The sequence below is a fragment of the Anopheles nili genome, chromosome 2 (genome assembly GCF_943737925.1).
Source record: "Anopheles nili chromosome 2, idAnoNiliSN_F5_01, whole genome shotgun sequence".
Lineage (NCBI taxonomy): Eukaryota > Metazoa > Arthropoda > Insecta > Diptera > Culicidae > Anopheles > Anopheles nili.
The window spans coordinates 54,264,748-54,279,076 of record NC_071291.1 but is presented as its reverse complement, the minus strand read 5'-3'; the positions used below and the strand labels follow the sequence as shown (position 1 = coordinate 54,279,076).

Genomic DNA, 14,329 nt, shown 5'->3' with positions numbered 1-14,329 from the left:
CAGAAAATGGAATGTTGCGGATACTATGAAAAAATACTGTAATTTATTATGACTGTAATGTAAAAAAACAACAATAGCCACATACAAGAAACGACACAATGCACGGTAGAAGAGACACTTGAATTCATCGGTGATGCGTGTGTGTGAAACTGATAATAAATTCGTGAACAAACAACAGACGAGAGGTAAGCGTTAGTAAAACAAATAACGGCGACAGGATCTACATTTGTAGTATCGCTAAGCAGATTCATAATGAAAATATGTAAAAAAAATTGTTTTTGTCGTATTTTGTTGGAAAGAACGAAGAGAATATGGCGTTTCGGTGGCATAATATAAATGAGGTAGTAACATTTCATGGAAAGGATATAAAAGAAGAAACCGTTTAAAGCTATCATATAAATTTAGTATACTGTAATTTATTATTACAATTCTATTCACTATTTTCCGACAACACCTCACGTATGGTTTCCACAATCGTGTCTACTTCTGCCATTGCCCCCAATCCCGTGTCGCCGCACATAAGTGTCTTAGGGATGCAGGGCACTTCTCGATAGCCCCATGATTTAAGAGTGGATATCTGCGATTCAGTAATCGGATGCTGCCACATGCGTGTGTTCATAGCCGGACAAAAGAGTAGCGGCTTGGAGGGATCCCAGGCACGGACTGTGCATAGCAGTAAGTTATCGCATAATCCTGTGGCCATTTTAGCAAGACTGTTGGCATCGAGCGGAGCGATTATCAGCAGATCGGCCCATTTTCCGAGCTCGATATGCAACACTGGGTCACCGCGACCCTGCCAACTCGTCCATTCCTCATGGTCGGTATGCATCGTAACTGTGCCTGGAAGGTCGGTTTGGGAGAAAAAATGCCGTGCATGCTCGGTCACCATTACGTGCACATCCACTTCAAAACCGGAAAGATTAAGAAGCTTTTCAGCTAGTATAGGTAGTTTGATTGTGGCAACGCTGCCGGTACATCCGATAAGAATATTTTTCTTTTTCATCTTTTCAGCGGCGTATAGACTTCAAGAAATACGTACAAATAGATATATCGCCTTATTTACAAATCAATCATGAAGACTGTTCTGGATTTTCTTTTTCACTATAACCAAGTTTAGCAAAATCTTCACGAGCCATAAGCTCGTTATCCATACGGCACTGCAAGTATGCTTTGGATTCCTGTCGGCAAGCGGAGTTATCGTCTGCGTTCTCTCGCAAGCATCGCATGTAGTACAACATAAGTTTACGGCACTGACCACCGTGGTCCAACGGGAAGCTACCCTTTTCTGGTGCAGTTGGGATGAACTTTTTTTGACCAAATGTCATAGAAGTCATGATGGCGGTAAAATATCTGGAATCAATGTATTAAAAGCGATATATACACAGTTTTGTTTATAAAAAATTAGAATAAACATTAAAGAGAGGTAAAAAACCATGGTCATGTCTACTTACGTTGATGCCAATCGTATGTATATTACGTTACGTAAATATCATTCTACCAGATTTGTAGTCAAACAGTTGTTGTGATAAGAGTACAAAACTGAGCTAGGATCACTATTATAATAGTTCAGCGTTCAATTTATCAAAATTTACCAGTTGTTACGCGAGGTAAGGCTTAGCAATGCACGTAACACGAGAAACACGAATTAACTTCAGTTTTGTTTTGGTCGTATTGTCAAATAAATGCCAGTCAAGTCCTCGTTTGTTATGTACGTCTAAAACATGCACAAATGTTCATTGATCGAAACAATAGAACAATTTTCCTCTGAATAACAACGCAAAGTACCTAGTACTAGTACTACTAGTACTATCGTATCCAGGCAGAATATTTTGGCGTTTAGAATCCAATTTTTTTTTAAATTGGCGCATTGAATAGCGTTCATACTTGAAGAATTCCGTTAGGTGCTATAGACGTGACACTGGCTGCCAAAATATTACTGTTACCTACTCTGTGTCAAAATATGTGGTTAAGTTTCGAAGCGCTCGCATATAGTGGAAGTTAATCGGTGAATAGATGCATAAAGTTAAAAGAAAAACACTTAAATGTGGTTAGATTTATAGTATCGAACGGTCTCATGAAATTCTTTAAGCTTACCGCTTACTGACGGTGAGCCTCGTACCCAAATTCTAGAGCCGGACCGTGAACTTACCCCGAAAAGAGAAAGAAGAAGTATTTTTGTGCGCGTGTTTATTCTTTTAGTTTGTTCTTGTTAATTCCGGCTTTTGTTTCGTGACTCGGATCGTGGAGGAACGTGCGTGGTAGGGCCGGTTGTCTTCTTAAATTTCGTTACTACGCCACAACAGCACTGCTCCATACCGTCCAAGGGTGCGGGTCCACGCAAAGAACGCGAGTGCATTGAGAGGCGAGTGCTGCAGTTTTCCATTGGTCAATCGTAGAGTGCGTTATTTGTTCGGTTCCGGTACTGCTGTGAACTTTCGGTACACGTTTCCGGTTTTACGTTACAGTTCGATGTGTGTGGCTTAGTTCACCCAAAGGAACGACTCGTGTGTATCTTTCTGAGCTCTTCGATCGTTTGTGTGTGTAGCACTTGGTGGGCCCTCGTAGGGTCTTTGTTTACACCAGCGGCCACGGCCTGGTCGGATAAGCAAGTGTTTGGAAAAAAATGGAAAACCTTGCCCGTTAGTGTCAGCACATTTAGCGAGTGAAATTTGCCTTCAAAATTTGACTATCCTCCGTACTGGGAAAGTAATCAATCATTACATACCGCCCAGACTGGTGACAAAAGTGATCTCACACCGCCAGTGTCTTAAGATCATCGCGTCATCAATCAGGTTATCTGAGCGATAGTGATTGGGAGTGGTAGCTGCTAGAAAGAGATAAAAGAGATCATTCATCAACCACCATCGCACCATCCACCCCTTCGCATTGTGCAGTGAAAAAGGTGGAAGTGGAAAATTAATAGAAAATTCCCGGTGGCGTTCGACCATCATCGCCACCTGTTAAACGTATTCGAACTTGTTGCTCATCTGAACACATTAGTGACGTCATACAGGCAGCTTCGAAATTGGAGCATATCAAGCTGTCCACCTTCTCATATTCCATCAGAACAAACACAGCGGAACAACAGAGAAGTGGTAAGTTACCGACATCAAAGTAATATATTGTAGCTCGAATTGTGTGCGCACACCCCCAACCCTCCAGTAATGCTGGTAAAAGGCGTTTGTCTCTTCTTTGTGCACTGCAGTATCGCAGCATGAGATCCAAACACTTTTGATGAGGCGGACATCGTAAAAGGGCATAGAACATTCTGTTTGTTTGGTTGAGTTTCTACACCCTTTGCTACTGCACCCTTTTTTCGATCAAGATTTTGATCTATGCGCGTGTTTAAGTGCGGTTCGATGCGCAGAATGCGGTATTGGTTTCTGCCTTATGATTCACATGTCTGCAGTTACATGTAATAAAATCTTTACTTGTATCAGATTTATAGTAAATTAACTAAGAGATCGTCTATGTTTGGATTGCGGGTATCGTGAAGCAACGAGTAAATTAGAGGCTAAAATAATCATCATTTGGCTAAATGCGATTTACGACGTGCAAAGGGCAACAGATCACTATCTGGAAATTAGGGTCTTTTTTCATAGAAACTTGAAACCTCTCCACCAAGAACACGGCCTAAACAATAGATGCGAAAATTTGCATGGCTTCAAAGCATGCGAGCGCGATCGTTGAGCTATTTTCGTTTCTCTAAACCCCATCGGGTCGTCGTATGTCGCTCGCGATGCGTTCCATATGACCCAGCGGTGGGCGTATGGAGTGACACAGATGTGCTGGCGTAGTCATTACACTCTTTCGATACCCAACTTTCCGCCGGTTTCCCATTTTTGCTGTCCACCCGCGCGCCAGTACGGGTGTGTTCCACACACCCACACCACATTACGTTGGTGGGCAGCAGGAAGTGGGGCGTAATTTATTTTCCTTGCGTACTCTCCATACGAGCATGCACGCTAGAAGCAAACATTGGCAGCAGGAGGCAGATGCAAGAGAAAAAAAAGAACGAAAACAAATAGAAAAACTTAAAGTACCGATATGTGTGGAGCCAAAGTAACGCTGCTACTTCTCGCCGGTGTTTTATTGACCTGCCGGGGAGGAGGCGACTGTTCTTCTTGCGACGAGGTTCGTCGTGTTCCTATTTTTACTCTAACATTGTTACTGCTTCTGTACGCCTGCTTGCGGACCTGCTAATGGTGGGCTTTGGGCGCAGCAGAAAGAACAACTGTTGTGGGGGAGGACTAAAGCATAATTATGGGGCTTTCCATGATTAGTACGCCGTTTGCAGTCAATGGCAAGTCAATTTTTTCGGCTTCGTACTCCTACGATTTCCGGCACTTCTTGCTAACCGTTGAGAGCAGAAGGTTAAGATGGTTTAAGTAAATAAAAAAGAGATAAACAGTGACCTCGGTGCTCAGAGAAACCGAATTTGCACAAACATAGAACAAAGTACGTTTGGTTAAAATATATCAGTTTTTATCACTGGAGTTTAGAAACATACTTTTACACAATGGATAGACAATTTTCAAATTGCAATTTTTATCTTGGTTTTCGTTAACGTACTATATTCCATCGTGACGAACTTGTTACAGACTGCTACCTAGACCTGACCATGTAGTTGGGGAGATAATTATCATTGCTTATCGTTTGTTTGCATAATTTCGCAACTGGCTCGTTTAAGCGTTATCAGCATGTCGCCAAACAGAGGAATGAAATTGTCATATAAGAGCGTTTTTCTTCTTTGAATAATTTGTATGGTATTTCATACGAATGTTGAACAGATTGGAACTGATTTGAAGTCAGACTTCATACATTTTTGTATGTATTAGACTTTTCTTGTGTGAGAATCTATTTAGTTAGTTTAGTTTTCTTTAAAAAATAGAAATCCTACTATTCAATACATTTTCTTGTAGGCCAATTGCAAGTTAAACATGTAATGTTTGTCACGAATAGATAATAGTTGTACAATGATGATGGTATAGAGCTCTCTTTAGTTTTAAAATTGTTTCGAAAAAACGCAGAAGCTTCTTCGGTGTTGAGGACTCATGTTTGGTTCATGTTGGTGTGAACAGATCAAAAGGTTTCTTAACGCGCATGAAAATAGGAAATAATTATCATTCTAGTGTTAAACGCATAGTTCACCTGGCATGGAAAGCCAGGTCGTGTCGATAGTGCTGTGTGTGTTGTAATATGCACTCATTTATAGCCTACCATAGCTGCTATTCTGTTATCTGTATATATTTTTTTGTTCTATATTGTGTCGTTTATTATAGCCTTTTTAACGGAACAGCAAAAATTTCGTATTCATACCGACCGGTAGATAAAAGTTACTGCCTTATACGTGCCTGGATGAATGGCAGAAAAAAAATGAGATCATAAGATCACCGACCTCGCTACGTGTTGCTGCTGTCTTTCTGCATTTTTAATGTATCTTTGTTTCGCGCGTGAAAAATCGCAAAAATTCGACCCAGAAAAGACACCAAACGAAACAAGAAAAGAAAAGCAACTCAGCATAAACTCAGATCTTATCATTTTGTGACGTTCATCTGATCACTCTGGTACCAGAAAATAAGGAGGCTTGATACTCGACGAATACCAGACGAAATTTTCGATACTGCATCACGATGCCAATCCAGATCGCCAATGAGAGCAACAATAGCGGTGGAGGCGTTGGTGGAGGTCATGAAATCAAGGTGAAGATCGCGTACAATGGCGAGGTGATGATCACCTACATCGATGAGAGTATCTCCTACGAGGGCCTCTGCAGAGAGATGCGGGAGATCTGTCGTTTCGCACCGGATCAGGTAAGCCTAAACGGCTAATAGAAGTCTCCTTTTGAGCAAATCCAAATTAAGTCTCAAAAATGATTTTATTTTACCCAAACAGGTGTTTACGATGAAATGGGTGGATGAGGAAAACGATCCTTGTACCATTCAGTCGGACATCGAGCTGGATGAGGCAATCCGTTTGTACGAGGTGAATCGCGACTCGGAGCTGGTTATTCACGGTAAGTGATGTTTCATTTGTTTAAAAGGATTCTTTTGCTGAGTGGATGATATGTTATCATGTTTGCTTTTCGTGCGTGACATCGATATATTTCTTCCCTGTTCGTACTACTGCTCAACGAAAACTGTACAAAAGATTTAAATGCACTGTTTACGTGCAATTGACTGAAGCGAAACAATCTGATGTATTTTTTTGCTTGCCTCACGCTTTCCTCAACATACAGCGAGCTTTAAGCGCCCTGGTTGAAAATGGGCGAGCGATAAATGAGGAATGAAAATTGTCCGTTTATTTGCTGCATGAAAATCATCCGCCCCACTGTTATTCTTTGTAGTCCGTGTGTGGTGAGAGTGCTGCTTCTTGTTGCAGCACATTGCGATGAATAAATATGCATGGCCTTGCTAGACACATTGAGATTGGGAGAACAACCGGAAAATGGGTTAAAACAAACGGTGTGCTCCTGGATCGGCCGGCGGCTCCGAACCTGGATAGTTTATCCAGCTACCCAGAGCTCTCACTTCTGCCGCTTCCGTTTGGTAACGTGTCTGTTGCTGCTCCTGCTGGCAGGATGCCTGAGGGTGTACTTTTTATGCTTTTTTTTATTTGGCTCTTTTTGTTTTAAGAAATGAATGGGTATTTTCAGGATTTTTTGTCCATATAAAAATACCTCCAGTACCATGTTGCAGCAGCCAATTCCTGCTCACATGTGTGTACGCGTGTTCCTTCCGCCTTCCAACTGCCCACTTCGATGGCCATTTATAATCTCTTGATCCTTTTGAATGTGCTTATTTTGCATATTTTCCTTAGCTTGACGATAGGTACGGTACGAAGAGTTCAGGTTCGACTTTATTGCACTGTATTCATCGACCAGTGTTGACAGCCCGAACAGAAAGGTACGGGACGGTTCTATGCCGTTGTTTTAATAGATCTCGTGTAGTATGCGGTACCATTTTTCGTTCTTCTCCTCATGATGGTAGCCTCCAAAGGCCAATAAAAGGCGACGGTGAATATAAAAATATACGAAAGACAATGCGGGTCAAAACCGTTCGTTTGTGCGTGGTGAAGGAGTACATTAACATGGTCTGTACATTGGCGCTCCCGTATACTTTCTAGCATGTCGAACTAGACCGTATTTGGCATGAAACATATGTGCCTAGGTCAATACCCAAAGGGGATAACAATAGTCAGCTGGACTGCTGGGCAGATGTGGGTATGTGCGGATTAAAATGTATTTGAGCGGTATCCGGCAAATTCTTTTTTGGCAAGAATTTTTGGGGAAAATGTATTGAGAAAAATCGGAAATGTTTAGAAACTATCTGATCGAATGTTTGGTTTGGATGTGCGCATGTTTCAGTGTCACCTTCAATGTGAAAGCAACCGATAACATGTAAATTGTGCATCGAAACCAACGCCATGATAAGAACTCTGACGGTCGTCTTATCTTAAGCTTGACTAGAGCAAACGGTTGCGCTCGTTGGTTGGATTTAGGTTAGAGAAACATTCCGCGGTAGATAAGTTAATCACTATCATTAGGTGCCATCCGGAGTAAGGCGTTGGGTTTTCTGTTCGTAGGAGCGTTAGGTGCTAACTGTTTGCAAATCTGTTTGCCCGTTCATAACATCGCATGGAAGATACAACTGTTGTGCGTCCGTAGCCGTAGAGAGACGGCGTTCCGTTACTCGTCGTTGTGCCGATCCGAGGGTTGTTGCATCCGCCGGCTAGTTGCATCGCGTTCGGCAGTTCATTCGTATCGGCAGGACGCAAATGATTCGGTCAACAATTTTTGCGTTGAGCTAAGTGCACAGTCATTTGTGGGCTATATTTGATTGGTAGAAGTCAAAAAGTGTTTTGTGAGGTGTAAATGATGTTTAATATGCCTTGAATGAATGTGTTAATGGTGTGCCGTTTGTAATAAGTATAGTTTGCTGTGTTTGATGTAAAAGAGCGAATGAAGTTTTGGCAATGGCTGTTATAAATCCCGGAAGAAATGCGATAAAATGGATGAAAAAGCAGCGAATTATACAGCTAGACGACAAGCAGAAGATTTTAGGAGATATATCTGGTAATGTATTTTTACATTGATTTCTTGTTTCTGTTTGTGTACCACAGCAACTCTGCTGTTGGATATGTTTGGTGATGCTTTAAGGATATTTTCGTTTTTGCTCTTAACGCCCTAATGTTGTTATGCAGAGCAATAAGATTGATGTCACTTTCATGCGAACTTCAGATTCTCTGGTTTTTACGACATCACCGGGCGGAAAGCCCCCATTAGTTGCTCGCTAGTTGTCCTTTTTTTGCACTGGGCATGTGGTCTGATTTCGAAAATTTCATGATGATCCATTTTTCAGCGATGGATGGAATTTTTGTAGTCGGTGTAGTTCCACATGTACTATAGTTCAAGTCGTTTTTTTTCACCCGAGTCAACTCTGCTCCATAATGTGAAGCGATATCCAGCTACGATAGCCTGTGTATGCGTGAAATAAGGCCACAGCGGATGCGAGAGAAAGCGCAATAAAAGGATTTTGGTTTTGATTTCTTTTCCATTTGGATGATAATTTAAGTATTTTATTTCCCGGATTATCTGCTCTTCGGAATGTGCGCACAGGAAGCGCCCTTAGGAGGGGTTCTTTTAGTTTTGTTTTTCTAGCAAAAGTCCATCCAGTTCCAGCTTCTTTATATCCTGCGCGGAGTTTTTGTTCTAGTTTTATATCGCTAGCATCGCCATAAACCGCCGGTATGCGCGATTTTTTTTCATTGTTTTTTACTGCCTTATTTGCTGCTTTTGCTTGGCGGACTCAGAAGACGCGACCGAGTGGTAGTTAATTCCTTCCGATAGTTTTTAAACTGGCATTGTATTAAAGCGAAGCTTAGCTTTAATTTATCTCAAACTATTCGTCGCAAGTCGTTTGAATGGCAGTCTTACTTATTCTTTAAAAGGGGGGAATAGTGGTTTAAATTTATTTAGTTATGATATTTGTTAATGAAATGTAGACTAAACGATTTTCAAGCAATTCTTCTACCAAACCGTTCTGTGCTTGGTTCAAACCCACGATCGCCACGACCTTATGCTAAACTTAACGAAAGCATATCGTAGACACCTTATGTGTTCTTTATGATTCTCTTCGCTATAGTTTTTCTTCAGGTTGACCATTTTTTCACTAACCAGATGACGTTGTTATTATGGTGGATGATGACGTAGTAGCAAAATTGCTTAATGGGCTAGATATTGATGTAGCAGAAAGATCAGTGCCCTGGAAATGCACTGTAAGCTTTTTAGAGTTTTCGTAAATTTTTCGGAGATTTTTATTCCATAGTGCAACATATGTGCTCTTTGTTTGGTACATCTGTTCCAAGGCTGCTTCACACTAACAACACAAAATATTCGTTTTGCTTCCATCTTTACAGAGTGTGTAAGAGTGTTTTAGGGGTGTTTTTCATTTGCGAACCGTACGATAGTTTATTTACCATCATACGTGAATTATTAGTGTTGAATAAATCCTATTTATACAAAAGACATTCAAAAACATCGCGTTTGTTTTGGGGCGAAGGGCAAAAGAATAATTAAAAAACCATATTTAGTTGACAATCTGCGTGACCTCGATCTGTGCGAGTATGTTGAATGCCGAGAGCGGCTTAATGCTTTTAGCGCAAAACAAGATGCAAATGGCAGGAGAATGAATGTGATAGCGTGGTTATGAGGGCATTTGAATAAGTTTCTTTTCTCTCCATAAACCCTCCCCGTAGACCGGGGACGGTAAACATTTCCACATCATTTACGGCACGTTTGTGGCTCGAGTTCGAGTTTTCTGCTTTTTTGTGTGTGAAAATAGTAAAATGATGAGGTTAGTTTGTTGGATCTAACTTTTGTAAGTACTCGTCGCCCATTACGCTCGTGTAGCCGGGTCCTCCTGGGTCCATGAGCGTGAGATGCACCGCGAAACGCCAGGTGTTGTACGGCTGCAATCGATGAAGTTGTCGCCAAGGGAAAACGGTTCATGCCACGAAACGAAGCGCTCAGTTGTCGCGAGGATACCGAGTGGCGTGTGAAAGATAATGTCTATGCAGCTAATATTGTCGACTGTTCAACATTTTTCTGGATACTTTCGCACCCGTGTTCGTACCTCTTTTGTTGTACGGCCACGTGCGATGGCAGCCTGCCTGGGGCTTTGAATTGAGGGGCTTTTGGATTGAAGAAGAAACACCGCTTGTCGTCCAACTGTCAGTAGCATTACGGTGGGGTGGTGGACCTTTTTCGTGTCGCTCCCGTACGTTCGAGCCCGTTTTCGCTAGTGGCATGCATTCCGCGGGGACTTGACCTTCTTCGAGTGCGGGTGGAAATGGGACCGAAGGGTTGTGAGTGTGGGCAAGCAAAGGACGACCGCCGGCATCGGTATCGAACTGTGAAAATTCGTTCTGTATGTAAATTTGTTCCAAACCTGTGCTGCCGGCGTGGGATTGACCGAGCACTCTTTTCGCGGAGGTGTTAGCAAAGGTGAAGACGATGATGATGATGATGATGATCACTAAGCCTTTCCCGTGGGGCTAGGGGGGCTAATGGGTGAGTCGACATCACGACGTTACACAATGTCTTTTCGATTGCAAGGCGAATGAGAAGAAAAATGAAAGCGAAACTAATAGCTACAGAGAATATATACCGGGATGAATAATATATACTCTGTGATTGGACACACCCTTTGATGCCTGTACACCGGAAACTATCGTTCTGAAATGGATTAATTCGAGCACATGTTGACAATGATACATGCAACTTTGGTGAGCTTTAAATGTGTGAACCAAACTGAGCTGTATTCATGCTAAAAATGTATGTTGACTTTAATTTTTCTAGATGAAAAACTGTTTGATTTTATATGACAGTTCTTTACATTAGCCTCTCTAGGGGATAGAAAAAAAGAACCTTAGCGTTAAGAATAACAGAAGAAAATGAATGAATTATAAATTCCGCGATAGCGATTCTGGTACGCTTATTTCCTCCACTGTTTGGTACCAACAGCAGCTTCTCGTGCCTCAAAGTGCATCGCTTCCCCGTCAAGCGGTGGAACTTTCAATTTTCGCTCCGGAAAAGCTAAAATGAAAAGCAAACAGCAACACTCTTCCGCCCGCGTTGCCGGTTTTGCGTCTTTGAGAAACTTTACCAGAACCCCGGCGCTTTCTCCGTCACCGACTCAAGAGACAAATGGCAACGTTAAATGGCAGTGCGCTCGTGGTACAATGAATTTAGAGTAAGTTTACCTGAAACCGTTTGGTGAAAAGTTTGCCTCGTTAATACGATAAGCCGAGCGCTCATTGAGTGAGGAGGAAACGAACCTTCCACGCGCCGTTGGTTCTATTATTGTCGACTCGGTCCGATATTAATTTAAATGTCAACGATCTGAACTAATTTGACGGGTAAATATAGCATGGTCGAAGGGTCTTTCGTCGTCGAGTCAACACCTCTACTGCAGGGTTGAAGCGTTTCACGGGATGTTTAATTATTTTACCATCCAATAGGTACACGGTTGTACAATATAAATCGGAAATTGTTTCGGCTGCGCATTATTTTGGTATAAAGTGGTTCATATGTTTCTCCTTAAGGCAGACAATTGAGTTTTCGTTTGTGTTTTAAGTGAATATAATTGCAACTACTAGTCGGAATATTTGTAGTGAAATGTCATCTGAGCGTTACAGACGGCTCAACATTTATGGAAATTTCATGCCGTAAGGATATCCCATTACACGTCCGTCTAGGTATTGTAGCATCATATGACCGACACAATCTGCGAATAGGTAGCTGGTATGGTTTCGTTCCATCAATTCACGCCATAACAACTTGGTCCTCGTATCCCGATGAGCCCCTTTTCCTTTCACTCTCGAGAGCATAGTAGCTTACGTTCCATTATCATCTCATCATCGAGTGTGACGAAGCACTCGCCGGTGTGCGATCGATGTCGACGCTTTGCTTCCGGTGTGCCGTGGTGATTCAGAAAGTGAGAAATTGGCTGCATGTCGCCTCGGACGTCGTGGAAGATTGTTCTCATTGTGCAAACATAGTATTTTTCAATCGAATGCCAAGCCATCCAACGTGTGAACCAGGGACCGCATGATGGATGATGCATGAACCGGGTGTCATTCTACAGGCAATAGGAGCACGGTTCAGTAGACAACACGTTCACCTATGCATCGATAAGGCGTTATTGCTTGCCTTGCTTCCTTTCGGTTAATTCACACCAAGATCGACTGGCTATTACAAGGGCCTAGCGAGAACGTAGTAGTGAGCTGGAAACCTTGAGAACATTCGAATGTCCGAAGTGTGCTCACGAAAACCAGGCGTTGCGAATCCTGTGTTGAGTTGGTCGAATATAAAGTATGTGCTGGGTAGGCTTTTTTTCCCGACCCATACGGCAAAGAAACAAATAAAGAGCCGCCTGCCAGCCTGGCCCGGTTCTCGGCAGCCGGTTAGTTGATAAATATTGCATGCCTTCATTTCGCTTATCTTCCGTTACATGTGCATGCTGACGAAGACCCCCTGATCTCGCTATCACAGTCGTCGTCCTTGCTACTGACTCCCACAAGACACCTTTCAGGTTCACGGGTTGGTTGCAAAAAGGGTCCTGGAGTCTTACCGCTTGCCTGCTTGCCCGGCTAGTTCCCAGATAGGCTCCCAAGCGGGCTGGACCTGCCGGCTTGGTGGGTGAACACTCTTTTTTCCGGGGCCACACAACGCAAAGACAGTACCACCGGCAAACTGAATTCTGATGCCTTAGATTGAATTCAAATGACTCTCTTTTGCCGATAGTCTCCACCTTGTTCAGCATCACTTGTGCTTATTTTCCCGTCCTTTACCGGCAACGGAACGGTTGTGAAACCTCGGGCATATTATTCATACCGTCGGATGGAGCTGATCAGCCATCCGGTGTTCGCTTGGTGCCCGATATGATGGCAAGGGAGCAGCTATCGGCACGGTCCGAGCAGTTTCCGCAAGCGATTACTTCAATTTTTCGATGTTTGAACCGATAAAACCAGCAGCGCACCCTTGTCCTAACGGTGTTCGTGTGCCGGACTATCACTCTATCGGGCGCTGGCCAGTACAGCTCTTCCGGCTAGTTTGCTCTCCACCGTTGGAAGCTGAGCTGCCGGTCGTAGCTACTAGCACTACTGCACTTTGCTGAATCCCCTTCCGGACTTAAGTAAATAAATAATTCATTTGGTAATTTCTTGGTCCGTTTCGTTTTCGTGCCACCAGCCCGATGGTTGGGCTTAGCATGGTCGTTTCCTTTCTTTCTGAGCTCCTCGAGAAAAGTCACGGACCGATGGATCGGGAATCGGTGAGGTGCGCAGAGACAGCAGGCGAGATGGCAAGAAATGTCGGTACATCTTTGCTGGATGACTGAATTTTCCGGAATTAGTCGTTGCGTGCAGATTGCGATCGGTTAGAACGGATTTAGGGAGAAGGTTTGGAGAATTTTTTTCTCGCATGTAGGTAATAACTTTGTTACGCCTTGTTTTTTTTTTAATTTAAAAGGATTTTTTTGTTGTTTAAGCTTAAAAGTAATTTCATTCACATTTTATTGATTTTGTTACAATTCACTATGCTAATGTTCGAAACACATGCTTTTTTTGTTATTTTTTGTAGATAATTTGAGCTTGAGAGTTTAGTTCGTCTCTTCGGGTTATTATGGATGTATTTTTCATTATATAGAATAATATTATGAGTTTTATGTTTGGTAGTATGGATTACTTCCACCGGAGGAAATTTAGTAGCGAAACACATGCTGTATTCTTAACTATATTTCTAATGCTTCTTATTAAATAGCTCAACATCCGTTGTCTTTGTCAAAGCTTTCTATGACTTGAAATTATTTTTTTTATTATAATAGTATTGTTCTTAAGTTACGTTATTCATTATACAAAATACATTTCGAATTTCAAAATTCCACTTTTACAAATTCCATAGCTGGTGGGCATTTCCTCCCATCAATCGTACGGATAGCACCGGATAGCACTCGGTTAGTTTATCCTTCGTTAGTTTTACTCTCTTCTTAGAGGATTCTTTCGAATTGTTGAAATTGAATGAATTGAATTGAATAAATTGACTTGAAATTATTCTCGTAGCCAAATTGGCAGTCTTGCGTGCCGACATAATTCAAGATTTTCCTCATGAGTCTTATTTGCTTATTTTTTACTTAGTGATGCTAACTCATAAAATAAAATCAGATTTATATAAAATTCGATATGTTAGCAGATCTTGAATGAGGAAAATTGGAGACTGAAGTGGTTTGTCACCTATGCTGGGTGTGAAAAGTACGCTTTTCACCGTATT

The 14,329-nt window shown here is 42.1% G+C and overlaps 2 protein-coding genes across 2 annotated transcripts; both read right to left on the bottom strand.

The window, feature by feature from the left end:
* Positions 1–430: 430 nt before the first annotated feature.
* On the bottom strand, positions 431–1,120 carry LOC128726162 (phosphopantothenoylcysteine decarboxylase). Its single transcript, XM_053819956.1, has one exon. The coding sequence runs from the start codon at positions 1,001–1,003 to the stop codon at positions 431–433; it is 573 nt and encodes a 190-aa protein (XP_053675931.1). The 5' UTR covers positions 1,004–1,120.
* Positions 1,071–1,593, bottom strand: LOC128720484 (cytochrome c oxidase assembly protein COX19). The gene is made up of 2 exons (XM_053814154.1): positions 1,452–1,593; positions 1,071–1,350 (listed from the first exon to the last, which is right to left on the bottom strand). Exon 2 carries the CDS (start codon positions 1,332–1,334, stop codon positions 1,071–1,073), a length of 264 nt encoding a protein of 87 aa, XP_053670129.1. The 5' UTR covers positions 1,335–1,350; positions 1,452–1,593.
* Positions 1,594–14,329: the final 12,736 nt, after the last annotated feature.